Source organism: Cynocephalus volans, chromosome 8 (genome assembly GCF_027409185.1).
Source record: "Cynocephalus volans isolate mCynVol1 chromosome 8, mCynVol1.pri, whole genome shotgun sequence".
NCBI classification, from domain to species: domain Eukaryota; kingdom Metazoa; phylum Chordata; class Mammalia; order Dermoptera; family Cynocephalidae; genus Cynocephalus; species Cynocephalus volans.
This window is the reverse complement of record NC_084467.1, coordinates 42,714,307-42,734,390: the sequence shown is the minus strand read 5'-3', so window position 1 is coordinate 42,734,390 and position 20,084 is coordinate 42,714,307. Positions and strand designations below refer to the sequence as shown.

Here is a 20,084-nt window from a genome sequence, read left to right as displayed (position 1 = left end):
GCCTCTGAGGTAGAAGGTGGGGGGTGTGGAAAGGAGCATGAGGGAACTTTCTGGGTGATGGAAAAGTTCTACATCTTGGCTGGGGTGGTGGTTACATAGTTGTATATTTGTTGAAATTTATCACTGTACACTTAAAATCTATGAACTTTGCCTTTCGGCCGGAACCGCCATCTTCCAGTAATTCGCCAAAATGACGAACACAAAGGGAAAGAGGAGAGGCACCCGATATATGTTTTCTAGGCCTTTTAGAAAACATGGAGTTGTTCCTTTGGCCACATACATGCGAATCTACAAGAAAGGTGATATTGTAGACATCAAGGGAATGGGAACTGTTCAAAAAGGAATGCCCCACAAATGTTATCATGGTAAAACTGGAAGAGTCTACAATGTTACCCAGCATGCTGTTGGCATTGTTGTAAACAAACAGGTTAAGGGCAAGATTCTTGCCAAGAGAATTAATGTGCGTATTGAGCATATTAAGCACTCTAAAAGCCGAGACAGTTTCCTCAAACGCGTGAAGGAAAATGATCAGAAAAAGAAGGAAGCAAAAGAGAAAGGAACCTGGGTTCAACTGAAGCGCCAGCCTGCTCCACCCAGAGAAGCCCACTTTGTGAGAACCAATGGCAAGGAGCCTGAGCTGTTGGAACCTATTCCCTATGAATTCATGGCATAATGGATGTAAAAATATATAAAATAAAAGGTCAAGACCGCCGTACTATAAAAAAAATAAATAAATAAAATAAAATAAAATAAAATCTATGAACTTTATTATATGTAAATTACACCTCAATTTTAAAGAAGTGCTATTAAAATGTAAATCAGCTATAGGAGACATTATAGAGTCTTTAAAATGGGGATAATATTATTTCTACCTCATGGGATTAAGCCTAAATGAGATAACATATAAAGCACTTAAAATAGTGCATAGCATGTAGTAAGCACTTAATGTCAGCTATTATGATGATAATGCTATTCCCTTGTTTAAAACCTTCACAAATAATAAAATCCAAAGTCCATATTTTTTCAGCCTGCAAATTCCTGTGATCTGGCCCTACCTGCCTCTTCAATCTCATAATTATTTTCCTCTCTTACTACAAATTATTCACACTGCCCTTCTTTCTGTTTCTTGAACTATACCGAGATCATTCCCACTTTGGGATCTTTGTACTTCCTATGCTTTCAGTTTAGAAAGCTCTTCTTGCACAAGGTCTTTGTATGGCTGGCTCCTTTTAACTCAGGTCTCATTTTAAATAAGAACCTAATTGTATACACATTCCCTGACCACTTTATCTATTTTTTCATTGTCTATCCCCTGCCAGTGGCACTGAAAATCTATGAAACAGGAATCCTGTCTGATTCGTTCACAGTTGTATCCTCAGTACATAGAACAATGGCAGACACACAATAAATATTTGTTGGCAGAACAAATAAATGAATAATTTCTAGGTTTCTGATTTGTGCATGTAAATGGATAGTATGTATTCATTTGCTGAGATAGGGAGCACTGCAAGAGTATGTGAGGAGATCATGTTACAATTTATATTTCTTAAACATTATGCAATGCAAATAGTGAACTGGTCAAATAATTAGAAACAACAAATTTTATGCTTAAAAGGAACTAATGTGTCAAGTAATCTTTTTTTCTGTTTCTGGCAAGAGACTACTTTTAGACCATACCACAGGATTCTGTCAGCTCTTTTCTTGAATACAGCATCTCCTAGAGAAAGTGTCTTTCCCTCTCAGTAATGTTTTTAACCTCTATGTTGGGAGTTGGAAATTTTTTAAAAAATTTTAGCCTTCTATTATAATCACACCCATGTCTTCTGGAAAATAAAATAGATCTCGCTATTCCTCAAAATTTTAATGCAAGACATTATAGATTGAATGTCCCCCCAAACTCATTGAAGCTTAATCCCCACTGTAACTGTTGAAGGTGGGAAATCCTATTGTGGTAATTAAAAGGTGGGGACTTGAAGAGATGAGTAGATTGTGAAGATTGTGCCCTAGTAAATGAATTAATTCATCGATGGTTTAATGGTGGTCATGTGCGTGGTTCTGAGGGCTTTAAAAGGAGAGCACGTGAGAGTCTCTCTTCTCTGCCACTCTTGCCATGTGATACCCTGCATCACTGTGTAGTCACCTCACCAGATGTGTTCCCCGGACTTTGGACTTCCCAGCCTCTGAAACTGTAAGCAAAAGTATTGTTTCTTTATAAATTATCCACATTCTGGTATTTTGTTATAAGTAACAGAAAAAGAGTAATACACCTGAAGATTGTTATTATATTACTCTAGTACTTCTTTTTTCAAGCTATTTAAAACATGTAAAGCCTCCTCTCCCCAGCCAAAGGGTCTATAACCAAATCCCAAATTACAGAATCAATACATCGCAGTTATTCAAGTTTGATACCATCTGAAAAAGTCCTTCACTGAATTTTTTAAAAGAAAAAAAGTTAAACAAATATTCAAATAAACCTTACCTTCGTTTGCAAATCAGGAACCACAAAGCTGATGCCAAAGCAAAGAAACCAATTCCCAAAGTAACAGCACCAGCAGCCAGAAAATAGGTTAAGTGGTTAAAAAAACCTATACAAATAAATTATAAAAGATTATTTCGTGCGTGCATCTCCATTCTCTAAGTAAAACTAAATGATATAATAATTCAAATAATATGACATAGTATAGCATTAAGACATTAACCAGGAGATTAGGAAAACTGAGTTCTAGTCCTGTATAGTTCTAATAAACTTCAAGGCTCTAAGTTATAGTGTTACAAATGGCCTCCTGCTGATAGGACCCAGGGCACATTTCTCTGACTCAGCCAGGATTTGAAACCTAGGTTTCGTTTGTTTTTCTACAGCTGCTACATCCTTCTTTTATTTTTTATCTGGTTTTCTCCCTTCCTAGTCCAGCTATGAATTTTTGTGATTCCTCTAGTATCACTCCTGGAAGTCCTCCAGCATATAAGACATTTTTCATTTTAAGATTTGTAGTATCAGTCAGTATAAGAAAGCAGATGAGGCTAATAAAGTAACAAATAAGGGGACTGTTTAAGATCTTGGAAATCAGAGTTTCTGGTCAAGATGGTGGAATAGACAGTCCCCAGTGTCACTCTCTCCCACAAATCAACCAATTTACAATTACAGAAAAGCAACAACAGCCATGCTGTGGCTGCTAGAGCTCAGGGGAAGAGAAGCAGAGACCTACAGAGTTCATGAAGGCGGGAAAAGCCACGATGAGAGAAAGAAAAAACCTGCTCTGACCATTTCATGCTGTGGTCACTTTAAGTCTGGAGCTGCTGAGCACATGGAGCAGGAGCTGGCAAAAACTGCAGCCATGCCCTTTGGATGAAGTTGCTTGGAGGCAGCAGGGGAGAAGAGGGCCTTAGTGGCCCCCTGAGCAGCAAGACCACTAATAGGGTTCCTGTAGACCCAGTTAGGAACAATGAGCCACAACAACTGAAAAAAGGAGCCACTCAGAGGCCAGTGAGTCATCTCAAGGGACTGGCGCACAGCCTGTCCCATCAGAAGTGTTTGCAGGATGGGCAGTGGGGGAGATGGGCTCATTGGGGGATCACTGGGACACAGCAAGGACAGCTGACCAGCACCCCAATCAGCGAAGGACCACTCGGAGGAAACTGGTCAGGAACATAGAATTGCATGGGGTGCAATGTGATGAAAAGACTCAGGACCAGATCAGAGTTTCTACACAACCCAGGTACACTGGGTCTCTGGAGAGCCGGAAGTACCTATAAAGTCAACCATTAAAACTTGAGCTGCACAAAAAGCCTTCCCTAGGGAATCAGCAGCAAAGCAGCAATTTAGCCAAACCACACAGGTCAAGTACTGGTCCTCACAGGAAGTTCCACCAATTTAGAAGTAAGCAAAGGACAAAAAATTAGTTCCGGGCCAGGCACACCACCAGCACGTTGGGGCCTGCCTGGAGTCCTGAGGCATGGAGTGGGGACCAGATCCCCCCTCCCACAACCAGACACACCACCAGCACCTTGGGGCCTGGATGCCCCCCCCCCACAACCAGGCACACCACCAGTGCCAAGGAGCATGCCAAAAACATCACATCCGTGTGGGTGGCCCACCACAGCCACCACAGTAACCACAGCTGCTGTGAAAGTGGCTAGACACCACAACCACCACACAGATGGTCTGCCAGCCACTGGAGTGCATTGACACAAGGAGAGTCACCAGCAGAGACCAAAGAAAAGAAGAGGATGTCTCTCTCCACAAAGCCCATTCCAGAGTGACAGAAGAAGCATCTGCTCTACGATAATATTGAGGGACTTGAACACACCTCTCAGCATTGGACAGATCATCTAGGCAACCAATCAACAGAGTAACCATTACTCTTTAAGGAGAGATGAAATCTAGGGTAATTAGAGAGGGGAGGGGGCAAGGAGAGGTGGATGGGGAGAGATTGGACAAGAGGGGTAAAGAATAAGTACAATTTGTAAAAATATGTATGCTAGTAATATTGATTTGATCAACATATGTCAATGTTGAACTCCCAAAATATGTATAATCAATTATGATTCAATGAAAATTTTTTTAAAAAAATCTTGGAAATCTCTAAAAGTTTTATCTCTACTTTATGTCAGGGACTGTGAAAGATTATGGTTAAAAGTTAAATGAAAGCAACATAAAATAATAGCATATTAAAAATTTTATAATTGGAAAAGCCTATAGGAATTATATGGTATTACTCCTTCATTTTACAGATAGGAAAATTGAGGCCCACATCAAAGAAGCAACTGAATTAAGGTTATGCAGCATATTAAAGTCAGTCCTCTTTTTTTTCTATTATTTTATCCCTGCTCCCAATCATCTTAATGCTGATATGTACTAAAAAGAATTAGGAATAATGAAAGCATGAGGGAATTATAGCCAGGTGGTCAAGTCTTCATTAAGATTCTGAAATCTGCTACTTAAGCAAATTGTAGAAAGCTTTCACAGAAGGCTATACAGAATTTGAAGGGCCGTAAGACAACTGAGGAGTAGGAATAAGCATTGAGAAGTATAAAACTAACTGAATTTCTTTTTGTATGAACACATCATCAAGTTCCACTAAGGATACAACATGATAATGACTTTGTTGTTTCCATACTTTTGTTGTTTCCTAAGCAATTTCCAGGTTCAAGATACTGCCTCTCAAATCTTAGTTGTTTTTTTTTTTTTTTTGAGTTCAGAAATGGTACCAGAAAAGTTATATAAGGCTATTTATCAAAGTTGTACTTCTAATGCAAAAACCTCTAAGTACCCCAAATGAAGAAGTCAATTAAATAACTTATGATGATGTTTTACAAGGAAAATATAGTATTCTTTAATTATTTAGTGCAAAGTTTCTCAATCCTGACACTATTGATCTTTCGGACTAGATAATTCAGTGGTGTGAGGAAATAACAGCTAATATTAAATGATGAAAGCATAAGAGATAAAATCAATATTTTAAAAAACTATAAACACAGTTGTTCTCAAATTTAAGATAAGGATCTCTATAGACAAAAAAAGAAAAGCAACACAGAGAAACAAGTAGGGGCATGCTGGGCTCTGAGATCTGGAAGCTAAAATTAGCCAGAAGAAACAGACAAGATCGCTGAGACAAGACCTCGTCCAAACCATCCTCTGGCACAATGAATGAATCTATGTTACTGAAATCTCTGAGAGAAGAGAGTCCTGAGCCACCAACAAAAGACCAATTTTAAAAAAGGGGCAATGAGGTCTCTCAGAAAAGAAAATTCCAAAAATTTATAAATGGAATAAACTGTTTTTTGAAAACAAAGAATTAATGAAATGAAAGATAATAATAAGAAATTCACCCAATTATATAAAGAAATGAAAAACATGATAAAGAAATTATTATGAGACATGGAAAAGTTTAAGAGTGTACATATAACATAAGACGAAAAGGAGTTCCAAATGAGAGAACAGAGAAGTAGCAGAGGAGTGATACTCAGAGACATAACCTAATGATTTTCTTATGTTAAAACTTTTTTTTACATTTACATTAGTAAAATTCACAATTTTTTGGTGTGCAGTTCTATAAGATTCGTCGAATACTTATAAAAGAGCGTTTATTCACCACCACAACCAAGTTACAGAAAAGTTCCATCATCCCACCAAATTTCCTCATACTGCCTCTTTGGGGTCACACAGTAAATGCTGGCAACTACTGATTATCTTCCATTCTTACACTTTTCCCTTTTCCAGAACGTCATATAAATGCAATCATACAGCAGGTGGCCTTTCAAGTCTGGCTTTTTTTAGTCAGCATAATACTTTTGAGTTTCATCCATGTTGGCCCACGTATCAGTAATTCCTTTCTTTTTATTGCTGAGTAATATTCCATTTTATACACGTACCATGGTTTGTTTATTCCCCAGATGAAAGACATCTGGGTTGTGTCCAACTCTGGGTGATGAGGAATAAAGTTACTATATACTTGGATACAGGTCTTTGTTTGAACATAAGTTATTATTTCACTGGGGTCATGTAACAAGAACATATTCAAATTTATAAGAAACTGCCAAACTCCTTTCTAAAATGGATGTACTGTCTTGCTTACCAACCAGCAGTATACAACAGTTTCTTCCAGTAGCTCTGTATCATCACCACCACTTGGTATTGTCAGTTTCACTTTAGTCATTCTAACAGATGTTTAGTGGTACCTCATTGTGGTTTTAATTTGCATTTCCTTAGTGAATAATAATGTTGAGCATCTTTCCATGTGCTTATTTGCCATCCATGTACCTTCTTCAGCGAAATATCTGTTCAAAGTTTTGCTAAGTTTTGAGAATTCTTTGTATTTTCTGGGTACAAGTCCTTGGTCAGATATATGATTTGGAGGTATTTTCTCTCAGTCTGTGATTTATCTTTTAAATTCTCTTAGTGTCTTTTATAGAGCAAAACGTATTACTTTTGGTGATATCCAATTTATTGACTTTTTTCTTTTATGGATTGTGCTTATGGGTCCTGTTTAAGAACTCTTTGCCTAACCTGGGTCATAAAGATTTTCTCTGATGTTTTCCTATAGAAGTTTAATAGTTTAATGTTTTACATTTAACTTACGACCCATTTTAGATTAATTTTTGTATAAAGTATTAGGTATGGGCCAAGGTTTTTTCTATTGCATATGGATATCCAAAGATTCCAACACCATTTGTTGAAAAGTGCCTTTTCCATTGAGTGCCTTTGCAACTTTCTAAAAAATAAATTATAAATTAGCTATGGTTTGTGTCAGTCTTTTTCTGGACTCTCTATTCTATTCCTTGATTATGTAACCTATCTTTCCACTGATAATAACAACAACAACATCTAGCATTTGTTAGGTATTGCCAGGTATTGTTCAAAGTGCCTTATATATATTAACTTATTTAATTCTCACAGCACCATGTGAGTTAAGTACTATTGTTTCTCAAAGGCATACAGCTGGTAAATGGGGAAATAGTAAATTAAATATTGCTAAGATCCTTACTTAACTATATTGGGTAAAGAATAGAGACACTGGATATCTTTAGATTTTGTTAGAAAAATAGTTAAGTATGAATATTAAAGATTTAAGGGTATCATGAAAGTGAATATCTAAATGGCCAATAAACATGAAAACTTTATTAATCATCAGAAAAATGAAAATTAAACCACAATGAGATACTCTGACCACTACATGAGTAACAATGCCTAAAACAAAAAAGATAGAAAATATCAAGTGTTGGCAGGGAAGCAGAGTAGCCTAAACTCTCATTCACTGCTGGTGGGAATGTAATTTGATACAACACTTTTGAAAACTGTTCGGTGTTGCTATTAAAGATGAACATATGCATACCCTATTACCCAGAAATTCAACTCTTAGGCATATACTCAACTGAAGAACATGTATGTTCACAAAAATATGTATTAGAATGTTTATTGCAGCACTATTTGAGATAGCCTACAAATTGGAAACTGTTCAAATGCCTATTCATAGTTGAATGGATAGATTAAAAGTTGAATTGATTAAAGGAAAGAAAATATTATACAGCAATGGGAAAGAATGACTTATGCATAAATTAGATCTGTATGTATCAGCATGAGTAGGACTGAAAAACATAACATTCGGTGGAAAAAACAGGCTCCAGAAATTTATACTCAGTGATTCCAGTGCTGTACTGATTCCATTTATATGCATGGAAAGAAAACAAAAAATGATTCTTTTTTTTTTACAAGTAAATGTAATAAAAGCATTTATACATCAAATTCATGACATTAGTTGTCTCCTGGAGGAAAATGAGGGGAATGGGGCTGTGAGTGGAACATAAACTTAGATTTTTTTTTTTTTTTTTTTTTTTTACTGGTAAGGGGATCACAACCCTTGGCATGGTGTGGTCCGCACCACGCTCAGCCAGTGAGCGCACCGGCCATCCCTATATAGGATCCGAACCCACAGCCTCGGCGCTACCAGCGCCACACCCTCCCAGGTGAGCCAGAGGGCCGGCCCATAAACTTAGATTTTATTTGTAATGTTTCATTCTTAGAAAAACTAAAGATCTGAAGCTTATATGGCCAAAAAAATTATCATTTAGAAGGAGATTACATGGGTGTTTGTTAGTCTTTGTCCTATTCTTTTATGTTCTGTTTTTCTCAAATATTTAAAAAATATAAAATAATATGATCTCAATTTTATAAAAATAAAGAGAAAAAAGAGGGAATCATACTTGTATATTGAAAAATATCAACATTGGTTATTCCTGGGGGAATGGCTTATAGGTAAAATTTTCACTCTAGACTTTTCTGTATATTCAAATTTTCTACCGTAAATACCTTAGAAAAATCTGTGAAAAAATTTTGAAGCTTCATGTGTAATTCCTGACTCCTTTACTTAGATGCTACACATCTCCTTGTAGCACCCTCCCTATTTTTATCAGTGTGTTTATAGCCCACTTGCCTTTTACCTCCTGAGGATCTCTGCCCTCCTGCCTACCCTCCTTTTGTAAATCCCTCCATTAGGACCAGAAAATAGGTGTAATTAGTATGCAATTCCAGTCCCTGGTTTAAATAGATCATTTGCATGTCAGGGGAATTTCAATGAGGTATAAAGAATCTGAAAGTTTCCAAACCATTTTACCAAGGGAATGACAAATCACACGTTTGTTAATAACTTCAAAAGTCACACTTTCTCTCTAAATCAATTTGTAAGATGAAAAGGCTTGATTCCGGTCATTTAGTTCTGCTTGCACTCTGAAGGTTTAGTCAATATATATTATAAAGCAATATTATATACAAAGGTAGTATTTTTTTTTTTTTTTCGTTTTTTCGTGACCGGCACTCAGCCAGTGAGTGCACTGGTCAGTCCTATATAGGATCCGAACCCGCGGTGGGAGCGTCGCCGCGCTGCCAGCGCAGCACTCTACCAAGTGCGCCACGGGCTCGGCCCACAAAGGTAGTATTTTTACTTTCTTGACTTTACCCTTAAGTAGCCTATCTAAAGTAGTGACTCCTCACTTTCAACAGTCACTTTATCATATCATCCTGTTTCTTTGTCTTTAATAATTATTATCATAAATAATCTTCTTTACTTATTGTTTTATTGTCTACTGTCTGTCTTCCTCCACTAGAAAATAAGTATTTTTCACGATGGTATTCTCATAGTTTAGAATAACGACTGGTCACTCAAGAAATGATTGAATATTCAATGAATGAATGATAGGCACTGTGCCAGATACTAGTATTAAAAAAATGAATAATATAAGTTTCTTCCCCTCAAGAAGTAAACTGCTTAGTAGAAAGGATGCATATATATTTTTTAAAGTTTTATAATATAAGAAATAAGTACAAAATAAGACATAGGAAGATATATAGAAAAAAAGGAGAAAGTTAAAAAAAAAGAAAATGGGTCCATAAGCTAAACATGGCCAGAGAACATTCAATTGCCAAATCCGTGTCAAGAATTGGTGATTCAAAGATAAGTAACACATGATCATGGAGCTTTCAATGTGGAAGGGGACAAAACATTTATTTATTTTACTTTTAAAAAAATATTTTGTTTTGTTTTTATTGGTTATGAATATTCATGGGGTACAAAGCAAATTGTCACCACTCGTGCCTAAGATGTGATGGCCAGATCCATACTGGCAGCATGTCCATTACCATAAATTGTGATTATACCCTGTGTCCCCCACCCAATTATCCTCTCAATTATCCCCAACCTCCCTCCCCATCCCCCTTTCCCCACTCCACTTTGTATCCCTAGGTATGTTCTCTCCCTCTGCAAGTCTAACACTCCACTGTGGTCTTTCTTTCCTTTCTTCTTTCTCTCTTAGCTCCCACTAATGAGAGAGCACATATGGCATTTATCCCTCGTGCTTTGCTTATTTCACTCAACATAAGTTTCTCCAAGCTCATCCATGTTGTTGCAAATAGGAGAATTTCATTCATTTTTATGGCAGAGTAGTATTCTATGGTGTATATATACCACAGTTTCCTTATCCAGTCATCTGTTGATGGACGTTTAAGTTGGTTTCATGTCTTGGCTATTGTGAATAGAGCTGTGATGAACATGGGAGTGCAGGTATACCTTTGACATGATGATTTCCATTGCTCTGGGTATATACCCAGAAATGGGATTGCTGGACCATATGGAAGATCTATCTGTAGTTGTGTGAGAAACCTCCAAATTGTTTTCCAAAGTGGTTGTACTAATTTACAGTCCCACCAAAAGCACAGTAGTGTTCCCTCTCTCTGCATCCTTGCCAGCATTTGTTATTCTCATTGTTTTTGATTATAGCCAGTCTAACTGGGGTGAGATGATATCTCAATGTGGTTTTAATTTGCATTTTCCTGATGACCAGTGATGTTGAGCATTTTTTCATGTACCTATTGGACATTTGTATGTCTTCCTTTGAAAAATGTCTATTCAGTTACTTTGCCCATTTTTTAATTGGGTTATTTGTTTTTTACTGTATAAGCTTGAGCTCCTTGTATATTTTAGATATTAATCTCTTGTCAGATGCATGGTTAGCAAAAATTTTCTCACACTCTATAGGTTCTTGCTTCACTCGCTTGATTGTTTCCTTTGCTGTGCAGAAGCTTTTCAGTACTCTCAACAAATTTGGTATAGAAGGAAAATATCTCAAAACAATAAAAGCCATCTATGACAAGCCCACTGCTGGTATCATTCTGAATAGGGAAAAACTGAAGACTTTTCTCTTAAGAACAGGAAACAGACAAGGATGCCCACTCTCACCACTTCTATTTAACACAGTACTGGAGGTACTAGCCAGAGCAATCAGGCAAGAGAAAGAAATAAAGGACATACAGATTGGAAAAGATGAAGTCAAACTGTCCCTGTTTGCGGATGACATGATAATATATATAGAAAAACCTAAGACTCTCTCAAAAAACTCCTAGAGCTGGTTAATAGTTTCAGTAATGTTGCAGGATACAAAGTAAATGCCCCCAAATCAGTTGTATTTATATTCTCCAATAATGAGCTAACAGAAAGAGAAATCAAGAAAGTAAGCCCATTTACAACAGTCACAAAAAAACCAAACCAAACCAAAACAAAACCTAGGAGTGAATTTACCCAAGGAGGTGAAAGATCTCTACAATGAGAACTACAAACCACTATTGAAAAAAATTAAAGAAGACACAAAACAATGGAAAGACATTCCATGCTCTTAGATTGAAAGAATTAACACTGTGGAAATGTCTATACTACCCAAAGCGATCTACAGATTCAATGCAATCCCCATCAAAATACCAATGACGTTCTTCACAGAAATGGAAAAAACAATCTCAACATTCATATGGAACAACAAAAGACCCCAAATAGCCAAAGCAATCTTGAGCAAAAAACATAAAGCTGGAGGCATAACACTACCTGACTTCAAACTATACTACAAAGCTATAGTAACCAAACCAGCATGGTACTGTATAAAAATAGACACTTGGACCAGTGGAGCAGAATAGAGAACCCATAAATCACCCCTCAGGCTTACAGCCATCTGATATTTGACAAAGGGAACAAAAACATACATTGGGGAAAAGACTGCATCTTCAATAAATGGTGCTGGGAAACTTGGATATTCATAAGTAGAAGAATGAAACTAGACATGCACCTCTCACCATATACTAAATTCAACTCAAAATGGATTAAAGACTTAAGTATAAGATCTGAACCTGTAAAATTAATAAGGGAAAATATAGGTAAAACACTTCAGGAACTATGTCTTGGCACAGATTTTATGAACGTGATCCCAAAAGCACAAGCGACAAAAGAAAAAAAAACCAAATGGGACAAAACATTTAAACAGATATGTTCCTTAAAATATTCTAAGTGTTATGATAATAACCTATTTACAGTGCTATGACAACAAAGGCAGTTTGACCCTGTGCAGGAACAGTTTTCTAGAGATGATACCTGAGCTGAATCTTACAGCATGTAAGAAATGGCTAATTGAAGAGATTACATCTTAACCTTATGACTCTTCCATCTGAAAACAAAATTCTCTCCCTATCCACAGCACCCTCCAGCTTACAAATGATCCTTTTCTTACCATTTATAGCCAAAATTTTTAAAATAAAAAATTTTTACTTCCTTGTAATCTCTATTTCCAAGGTGATTAATAACTTCATTAACACTAATTCAAAAAGTCACTATCGATTTACTTCTCTCTCTCAGTGTCTGTAATTTAAATTCACTTTGTTTTCCTCCTATTTCTCTGTCTATACCTTCACTGCCTTTGTAGGTTCCTCTTCCTCAGCCCCTCTGTCCATATATATATATATACTCTTTATTTATTGTTTTGTTGTCTGTTTTCTATATAAAATATGTATTATGTATATATACACATATACATATATACACATACATATATACATATACATACATACTTATATATACACACACACACACACATACATATATATCGAGAATTACTCAGTATTTGTATCAGGAGTATTTGCAGGTTACTTTTTGCAATGCTTCCAGCTTCACTTTTTGAGTATTTCTGCCTTATTTTTGAGTATTCACTAATTGTTTATGTTGGTCTTTTGGAGTTTTGCCAGATTTCACAATCAGGTTTATGGTGTTTATAAATGGTTTACTCCAATTCAACAAATACCTGTTGAACACCAGATACGTGTGAAACACTGAGTAGGGCACCAAGGGCAGGGGGTATAAAAAACTATTCAAAATAAGAATGAATCCTTATCCTGAGTTCTAAAAATCTATAATGAAATAAAAGCAGGACTGATATGTAACCAGTACATAAAGTTGAGCATACTGACTGTTTATAGTTGGTGCCTGCTTTGATTGGAGATAAGCCCAATTGTATCTGCTAACTTGGAAAAAATAGTTATTATGTTGGTTGGATTTTAATGTTTTCACCTGAAAAATGGGAATCATACTATCTATCTCATAGAATTAAAGTAAGGAATAAATAAGATAACATTGCAAGAAATTAACAACGTAGTAAACGGAAGACATCTCAAATCAAATATTCATATAACAGGCCAAAAAGCAAGACTCAACAAGTTTTATAAATCATTATTATTATACATACTACTATCTCTGACAATACCACAATTATTTTCTAAATTAATAACCAAAAATATACTCTATGAAAAACTCTCATGCTTGTGGAAATTTAAAATCACATTGCAAATAACTCATTCATTAAAGAAATCAGTGGAAACTAGAAAATACATAGAACTAGACTATAACAATAGTACATGTAAAAATACTGGTAGCAACACAGCTGGAGCCAAATTTAAGGGAAATGTATAGTTCTAAATGCATAAAATAGAAAAGAAGATTGAAAAATAATGAGCATAGCATCCAAATAACAAGTTGAAAACAACCAGCAAAATAAACCCAAAGAAAGCAGAGGAAGAAAATAATAAAGAAGAGAAATTAATGAAATAAAAATTAAGATTCTTGGTAAATACTAACAAAATTAACAACACTTTAGTGGATTAACCAAATGAAAAAATAGAAGGCATAGGTAAGCAATATTAAAAATGAAGAAAACATAATTACAGATACAGCTGAGATTAAAATAAGACAATACTTTCATCGAATTTATGTTAATATATTTTAAAATTTAAACAAAATGATATATACCTAAAAAGTCACTTATGAAAAGTGACTTGAGAACTAATAGAATACCTAAATGAACATGTATCCATTAAAATGAACCAGCAGTTACAAAATTTCCCCCAAACAAAACAGCAGTCCCCAATAACTGTACAATTTCTACTGTATACCCATGATTCAAGTATTTCTTATCTTATACAAGATCTTCCAGAGAACAGAAAGAGATTGCTGGCTATTTGTCCAAATACATTGTCCTCTTCTTCCCAGGCAAAAAGCTATATTACATGTCCCAGCGTCTCATACCATTAGGTGAAGCCATGTGACTGAGTTCTAACCAATGGAATTTGAGTGGAAGTGATGTCATAAAAACCTCCTAAGCATTTTTCTCCATGCTCTTTCCTCTTCCAGGAAACCCTGGAAGCCATGTGTTGATGTCATCACCGTCAATCAACTGGATCTAACTGATATTTATTAAATATTCAACCCAACAACAGCAAAATACATATTCTATAGTCTTTTCAAGTGCACATGGTACATTCTCTAATACTGAGAAATAGTTGAAAACTATTATAACTTATAAATAGCACATTTTCAAATAATCTGTCAGTAGAAGGAGGAAGTCTCAAGGGAAAATAGAAAATATTTTCAACAAAATAAAAACACAATGTATCAGGATTTGTGGGATGCCACTAAAGCAGTAGTTAGAGGATATAATCTACCATTTTTTTCAAAAAAGGGCAACTCTTTAGCTGTCTAAAATCATAGGCCTATTAGTACATTACATATTTCATCAAAAAAATATTGTTTTTTATTCTCGAGGCTATAGATCTAGATTCTGTAATCTAACAGTTTACATGGATAGTCAGTAAGGCTTTAGAAACAATTATTTTTCTGGTGACTTCTGTTTTGCTTATTTTTTAAAGTAAATTAAATCCAATGAATTTATGTAGACTTTTAGTCTGCTAGTTCTCCTCTTCTCCACTGCAGGTATTCTAAACTTTCTCCTTTTGCTCAAGTTTTCAACCCCATCTACAACTATCCTTAATTTCAGATGACCTTCTTTATCAGATGCTCTAAAAGTATGAGTTTTCTCCCACATTTAAAAATGTTATAAACCTTATAGTTATAGGGATTGCATAAAATTTCAACCTTCCATAAAACAAGGTGATAGTCCAACCTCCTTCTTAAATTTATTCTTAAATATTTTGGATCAGCTTTTGCATGAACTGACAAGAAACGTTACTAGACTTAACACAAGATTTTTATTGGTGATGTATCTTGTCATATCACCAAATAGTCCCTAAATGAAATTCTACTTGAGAAATTAAATGCCTATCCTTCTATCAAGAAGAATGATGTAGCTGACATATTTTCTTTTATATTTTGGCTTCCAGAAAGCTGAGAGTTAAATTTTAGTTTAAATATAGGAACTACCTAGATTTCCTATTAAAAAAAATATTTTGCCAATCCTGAATCTTTACTTCTTATTATATTTTTAAATGTGTTCTAGCTCTGAGACCTTGTTGTAAGTTGTGTTACTTTCCTGACATAAAGAACATTACATGCTTTAAAGCTAATGTCCTGGCCTTACCATTACAAACCAGAAAAAACAGTTTAATATCAAGTATGTCAAAATCAGTATTTCTATGTATGGAAAACTTTTTAAATGCATAATGCTAAGTAATTTCATTTATTAAATCTGAGTTTTCAGTTTTCTGTGGGTAAATTTTATAGCTAACTCATCCTAAAGGGTCTGTCTGGACATGACATTAAAAATCATATGGGCAGAAACTATAGTCAGGTCTTTCATATTGATGCCAAATGGTAACAATAATTCTTTACAATAAAAATTCAGGTGAAAAATTGCTGTTCCATGTTCAATAACAAAAACTGCAATTGCAACAAACAAAAAATACAAACAGAAACTCCTTTTTTACTTAAAAAACAAAAGAAAATGTAGTCATCGTTATAGATGTTCTTGGGACTCATCTTTTTTTTGGAAGATGGGCCAGCCTTTGTGGAAAAGAAATCAGTCTTTAAGGCAGAAGTTCTGAGTTGAACTCTGGTTCTACTTCACGGGGTTGTTGGAAAGATTACATGAGCTAATAAAAATGAAAAAACATACAAAGCTGGCAAGAGTTATTATATATGTTATTATTAATCTGGTGAAAATAAAAGTCAACCTCCTTAATTGTCAAAATAGATCATCTACTTTACCACCTATATATCTGCCATATAAAATATACTGATTTTCCTTCAAAAAGTTATTGACGGTGTTGTATCCTTGTCAGATAGTTATCTTGAACTGGTTGCTATCTGGCTCCTCAAAGTCAGTACAGATGAATGAAATGTGAAATGGTAAAGATATAAAAGCAAATATTACTTACATTAAGTGACACTACCAGAAAGTATTTCTAAGCCACGATAATAGTATTTAGTATTTCTATAGAATTCCTTTAATTTAATAAGATATATTTTAATATTATGTTTATCTTTTAGCAAGGATCTAATAAAGAAATGATTATTTAGGGAATAATCATCTAAACATCAACTATATTATTATATTTTTAAATTTCTTTAATTAAAAACATTTTTTGAAACATCATTGATTGTACATATCTGTGGGGTACAGCATTGAATATCAATACCTGTGTGCAATATGTGATGGATATCAGGATAATCAGCATATCCAACCTTGCACATTGTAATCATTTTTCCTCACTGCGTAATTCTAAATGTTCCTTATATTCCATACTTCTTTGCTTTCCATACTAGAAAGTTCAAAGCTAAAATTCATGCTTGATTGCTTGATTATGGAAATTATTTTAACTCAAACTTTATTTTATTTATATTGATTGATTGATTGGCAGTTGGCCAGTACAGAGATAGAATCCTGGACCTTGGTGTTATCAGTTTGTTTTGGTGGCTGGCCAGTATGGGGATCAAATCACTTGTGGTGTTATCAACACCATACTAACCAACTGAGCTACCCAGCCAGCCCTCAAATTTTAAAATTTTGACTTTTCCATTACTCCTTCCAGTTTTCATTTTTAATATCTTTATCAGTTCTATTTATATGACTTTTATGAAAGTTACTTTAAATTGTTTGTGAAAGCAGGGAAGACACATATTTCTAAAATTCGCTGAAACTTTGTTGGTACTTCAAGGAAAAGAGCCACATTTTATTTACTTTAATGTCTCCTGACACTTATAAATTTATTTTTAAATAAATCTAGCTTGCTGCCTGGCACACAGTAGGGATTTAACTGTGAAGGGTTCATACTTGCATTTGAAAACTCACTACATAATGGAAGTGAAACTCATGAATTCCACAAATATTTACCGTGTGCCTACTATGTGCCAGCACTGTTCTAGAAGCCAGCAATAATGTGGTAAATAAGACAAGGGTCCTGGGGCTCATAATTTAGTAGGAGGGGACAAATAACAAACACATAAGCAAAATAAGATACTTTCCGAGACTGATAAATTTCTTCAAGAAATCACCTAATAACCAGGTGGAAATTGCAAATAATACCTCAAGAGAATGTGTATTCTCATACTATCATCCATAGAAAGATATCAATTGTCAATTTGAAAGATACATTGCCTATATTTGTCAGTGATTCAATCATTGTTGGCATTTGTTTTATAGTACTTGGGAGTCTTGTTTAAGGATGTAGAAGTAAATGTTAAACATTATGATACCACTAGAGAATAAAAGAAGTCCGCTGACCTCCAAAGCATTCTTCCAATTTTATCTCTCAAATTTACTCTGAATTTACCTACATTCTCTTCATTGTAACCTTTCTTCCACAAGGTGAGAAGGTCATGGGCCAAAAGATAAATGTGCATTCCTGCCTAGTATAAGCACTTAAGTATTAGTTTCCCTGACTTGAATTAGGAAGATGTAATGTCACTAACGTCATTGTTTGCTTTTCTTTTTGCAGTTGCAGCATCCTCTGGTGGGCATTAATTTATTTTATAGATTTTGAGAAAAGCTTTTATAGCTTTGACACAGGAATAAAATACATAGCAGTTCATTATTTTAATTAGGTTATCAACCTCTCAAAGCACCATGCTAGTGTTTATCCTCAGATTTAAGTACATGTCTGAGAGAAACTCAATTATATAAATATAAATAATACTGATGCTACCGCTAATAAATTGTAATATGTTATTCTGAAAAACCTTCAATTCAAATTTTAAGAGGAGGACATTAGTAAGATGGCCTAATAGAAGCCCCTGTGCTTGTTCCCCCCACAAAGACAACAAATAAACAACTATATTTTGATGAAAATAACTAAAGGAGAAAACAGGAATACATCAAAGGAGTAGCGGAAACCCTATAGAGCACAAAAACCCAGGATGGCCACATGGAGAAGGGAAATAAAACCTCACCTCTGCTATCCCATCCCCCAGTTGAGACCATCTCAGAACCAGGAGAGATTTCTCCCGGTGGAGAAAAGGTAAGTAAGAGGAACCCAGCAACCCCCTCACCACTGTGGCCACCTACAATCTTTGTCACTGGGGACTCCTGCAGCACTCACAGACACTAAGACCAGCTAAGGGAACTTCCCAGAGTCTACACAGCTGTGCTCCCCCCGCCCCCTCCAGAAGGAGCTAGTGCTGTGCCCTGCCCCCTGTGGCCCATGCTACTACTATGCTGCACTATCTTGAAACTGGAACCACTGATAGAGTGCCTCCTACTCTGGGGGTGAGTAGAAAATGCACCCTTCTATCACCGAGGCTTTGTTTTCCTTGCACCACCTCCACCTGCTGGCCCATCATCTCTGAGCAAGCTGCGGCTACACCCTACTCCATGGGGCCAAACTGCTGTGCCCTACCCCTCATGGCCACTGCTGCACTTTGCCCTCCAGCACAACAGTGGAAGCAGTGGCACCCCACTTTCTGATTAAATGGTGCCTTGGCCGTCCAGAGCAGTCATATTCCCTGGCACCAGAACTGAAGTGACACCTCCTGGAAATCTGATGCATTCGTTGCCCAGAGCAGTCATGATCCCTGGTGCTGGAGCTGAAGTAATGCCCTGTTTCACAGCATTATTGATGCCTTGGCTAAGCCAAGGAGCCATGCCTGCCAGGGCTGAGCCGACATGGCAGCCCATGTTCCAGGGAAACAGTACTGGCTGAGCTGGAACACCCAGTCCTCCAAGCTGAACAACTGTAGCACCCTGCTTCCCTGGAACTGGACTAGCCCCCTAGAGTCTAAGCTGCTGAGGCACTCAACCTTCCTGGGGAGTGGATATTGCTCTGCACAGGTCCCTGCCTCCCAGGGCCAAAACAACAACTGCACTTTGCCATTCATGAGTCCTTACTGTCACTGCACTTGTCCTTATAGAGCCTGGGATACTACCGTGTCCCACCATCCGAGGGTCCAGAATCATCACTATATGATGCCTCACATCCCTGGGATGTGAGTTGCCACTGTTCCCTATAGTCTCTGGTACCAAAATTGCAGCTGTGCCATGCAACCCAGAGTCCAAACCTCTGGAGCACCCTTTCTTCCCTGGAGGTGGACCAGTGCTGTGCCCTGTCCTCCAGGATCTGAGTCACAGCTATAACTCAGCCCCCTAGTCTCAAGCCTCAGAGTCACAGAGCCCAGCTTTGTAGGCAATCTGAATCTATCCATGCCTTAGAGAGGGACCTGCACCCAAAGCCCCAGATGCCACAGTAAGTTGGCCAAAGACCCCAGCTCCACAGCTCCTCTGAGCATCTGCAACCTGGAACCAAGCACTACTGCAGCTACTTGTGGTCTATATCAGACCCCAGCCAAGAGGGATCCCCTCATCTAAGACTCCCCATTGTGTGGAAAACAAGAACAGGAGGACCCCAAAAGTCCTTGGCACTGAGGACACTAAACAGCACACTGCTGCTGCCACTGCCATTAACTCCTGTGCCCTAGGCCACTGAGGTACCCACAGTTATCACTGATGTTGATCACAGCTGAAGTTGTTGCATGGAGGCCACACCACTGCATCCACTTGGA

General features: G+C 36.5%; 2 protein-coding genes across 2 annotated transcripts in view; one reads left to right on the top strand and one right to left on the bottom strand.

Annotated features, from left to right (window-relative positions):
* C8H1orf185 (chromosome 8 C1orf185 homolog) overlaps positions 1-19,095 on the bottom strand; it is a 44,895-nt gene extending 25,800 nt beyond the window's left edge. Inside the window, exons 1-2 of the mRNA XM_063105751.1 lie at positions 19,005-19,095; positions 2,480-2,585 (exon numbers count right to left, since the gene is read on the bottom strand). Coding sequence (XP_062961821.1) covers positions 2,480-2,585; positions 19,005-19,095 — 197 coding nt within the window. The remainder of the gene's footprint in view (positions 1-2,479; positions 2,586-19,004) is intronic.
* Positions 154-721, top strand: LOC134384496 (large ribosomal subunit protein eL21). Its single transcript, XM_063106041.1, has one exon. It carries the CDS (start codon positions 191-193, stop codon positions 671-673), a length of 483 nt encoding a protein of 160 aa, XP_062962111.1. The 5' UTR covers positions 154-190; the 3' UTR covers positions 674-721.
* Positions 19,096-20,084: the final 989 nt, after the last annotated feature.

Coding starts and splice junctions, on each gene's coding strand:
- LOC134384496 (XM_063106041.1), top strand. CDS start 191: ATGACGAACACAAAGGGAAAGAGGAGAGGCACCCGATATATGTTTTCT.